The sequence below is a fragment of the Oratosquilla oratoria genome, chromosome 27 (genome assembly GCF_046742065.1).
Source record: "Oratosquilla oratoria isolate Oo_2021 chromosome 27, ASM4674206v1, whole genome shotgun sequence".
NCBI classification, from domain to species: domain Eukaryota; kingdom Metazoa; phylum Arthropoda; class Malacostraca; order Stomatopoda; family Squillidae; genus Oratosquilla; species Oratosquilla oratoria.
In genome coordinates this window covers 36087415-36089914 of record NC_134803.1, presented here as the reverse complement: position 1 = coordinate 36089914, position 2500 = coordinate 36087415, and the positions used below count along the sequence as shown (strand labels likewise).

The 2500-nt window shown below is 39.0% G+C and overlaps 1 protein-coding gene across 1 annotated transcript in view; it reads right to left on the bottom strand.

The window, feature by feature from the left end:
- The window catches only part of LOC143039955 (neuronal acetylcholine receptor subunit alpha-10-like), a 28731-nt gene that overhangs the window by 14822 nt on the left and 11409 nt on the right, over window positions 1-2500 (bottom strand). The window contains exons 6-7 of the mRNA XM_076210429.1: window positions 2073-2289; window positions 556-733 (exon numbers count right to left, since the gene is read on the bottom strand). Coding sequence (XP_076066544.1) covers window positions 556-733; window positions 2073-2289 — 395 coding nt within the window. The remainder of the gene's footprint in view (window positions 1-555; window positions 734-2072; window positions 2290-2500) is intronic.

Sequence of the window (2500 nt, the reverse complement as noted above, 5' to 3'; positions counted from 1 at the left end):
TTTTAGGGAGGGCTTAAGATGAAAAAGGTATCATATCAGCGATTGGTAATTTATAGGCCTAATAGAGGCCTATTGTCTTAATATAGACCGATTATTATCATGCTATTACAGTCATGTGTAATATACGTAATATCTGCAGAGATGAGAGCCATTTTTTGTTCTTTTACAGAATAGACAATCAACGCTCATTGTGGACGAGGTCCAAAGACGGCTGGACTTTTTCTTATATATATATATATATATATATATATATATATATATATATATATATATACTGTATATATATATATATATACTGTATATATATATACTGTATATATTTATATATATATACTGTATATATATATATACTGTATATACTGTATATATATATTATATATACTGTATATATATATATACTGTATATATATACATATGTATATATATATATGCTGACGCCAGGCGATTTTATTAAGATGAGGAATACCCGCCTCCCTTGTGTTTAAGAATTACAGAATTTGCAGTGAGCCACCTCGCCGCTCTCGTCTGAAGAGTGAATTCATGGTGAAGTTTTACCTAGAGCACAGTTGGTGATGTAAGCAGCCTTAGCCTTTGCGTTCCGCTGGACCTTGAGTGTAAAGATGAGCTCGATGTAAGGCTCGTCGTTGTCGCTGTTGTAGTGCGAGACCTTCCTCGACCCCGACGTCTCCAGCAGGACCCAGTTCGGGTTTTCGATGTAGTTCTCTTTTGTGATCTGTGGAAGTGAGAAAGAGAGGTTGCGACTCAGTCGTGACTCAGTCGTGACTCAGTCGTGACTCAGTCGTGACTCAGTAGTGACTCAGTCGTGACCCAATCGTGGCCTAGTCGTGACTCAGTCGTGACTCAGTCATGAATCAGTCGTGACTCAGTCGTGACTCAGTCGTGACTCAGTCGTGACTCAGTCGTGACTCAGTCGTAGCCCAGTCGTGACTCAGTCGTGACTCAGTCGTGACCCAATCGTGACCCAATCGTGAACCCAGTCGTGACCCAATCGTGACCTAGTCATGACCCAACCGTGACCCAGTCGTGACCCAGTATCAACAGCGTCTATAGGTAGTTTCTTTTCATTTTATTTTATTCTATTTATTTATTTATTTTTGAGTCCTTACAACCCAATGAAATTCTCGGGAGACACCATTGTCGAAGAGAAAGAACAAAATCTCGTTTTCTGTTCCCTTGTTTCCTTTTATTGGTGGATCAGTGACGTACAGTCGTGTAAAAGTTTTGACCCAGCAGATCTTTCATGATACGAATTTTAAGTTATTTGCCTGAATTTTTTTTCTAATCTATTAAAAAAAGTACCAAATTGTAAGATAGGTACCACACACGAAAATATATATCACGTGCTAAAAAAAAATTCCGTTGCGGGAACAGTATCATCGGTCAAAATTTTACTTGTGACTGTAACCGCAAGAGGCTGGGCAGGTAATAGATCAGTGTTTCTGAACCTTAGTCACTCTATTTATCCCTTCATGAATCCTCAACATGAGTAAGGGTCTCCTTAATTTTTCTCCCATCCTTAAAAAAAAAAAAAAATGATAATGATAATAATGATAATAATGATAATAATAATAATAATAATGATAATAATGATAATAATGATAATAATAGTAATAATAATAATAATAATTAATAATAATAATAATTATAATAATTATAATAATGGCGAGATTTTCAGAGCCTCCCAGTGAAAGGAAAGAAAGAGCTTCTAAGAGGCCCATTGTTCCTCGCCTCGTTAGCACACAGTGTGAAAACGTTTTATTGTTGATGTTATCAATTCCTTTTATAATCTCGAAGAACTGTCTCCAGTCTGTATGCTTTCCCATTGTAACCCATAGTGACTGAGGAGAGAGGAAGACAAGGATGAAGTGAGGGAAGGAGGGATTAGGAAAAGAGAGAGGAAGAGAGGGAGGGACGGGAAGGACGAAGAAATGAAGGTCTTAGGAAATGAATAGTAAGACTAAGGAAGTAAGGCAAATGAGGGGAGTGAAGGAAGGCAGGGAATGAGGGAAGGGAATAAATAAGGTGCAAGAAGGATGAAGAAACCTCCTTACCTTAGAGTCGTTGTGAAAGAAGCGAAGGTCGATCTGCTTTCCGTGATGTGTCCAAGAGCCCATGATGACGTTGCAGGTGTGGCTGTCGCGCGGCCACTCGGTCAGGTCCATGCTGCACTTGACGTGGATTTGGGCCGGAGGGATCCAGTGTACCAAGCCGCTGCTCTTGACCAAGACGGGGACGGTGCCGTACGGGTCGATGTCCGTTCCCTCAGCACTGGGTGAGAAATGTAACAATGAATAAATGGATGAGTAAATCGATAAATATATATATATATATACATACATTTGTCAACCACAATTCACTTTAATTCTAAGCCATCAACATCGAGACACTCGAGGAGGCATACATACAGAAATTGAAACGTGGTGCAGCTAAGGACTCGAACCTGTGCTAGTACGTGATAAGTGAATATATATATATATAT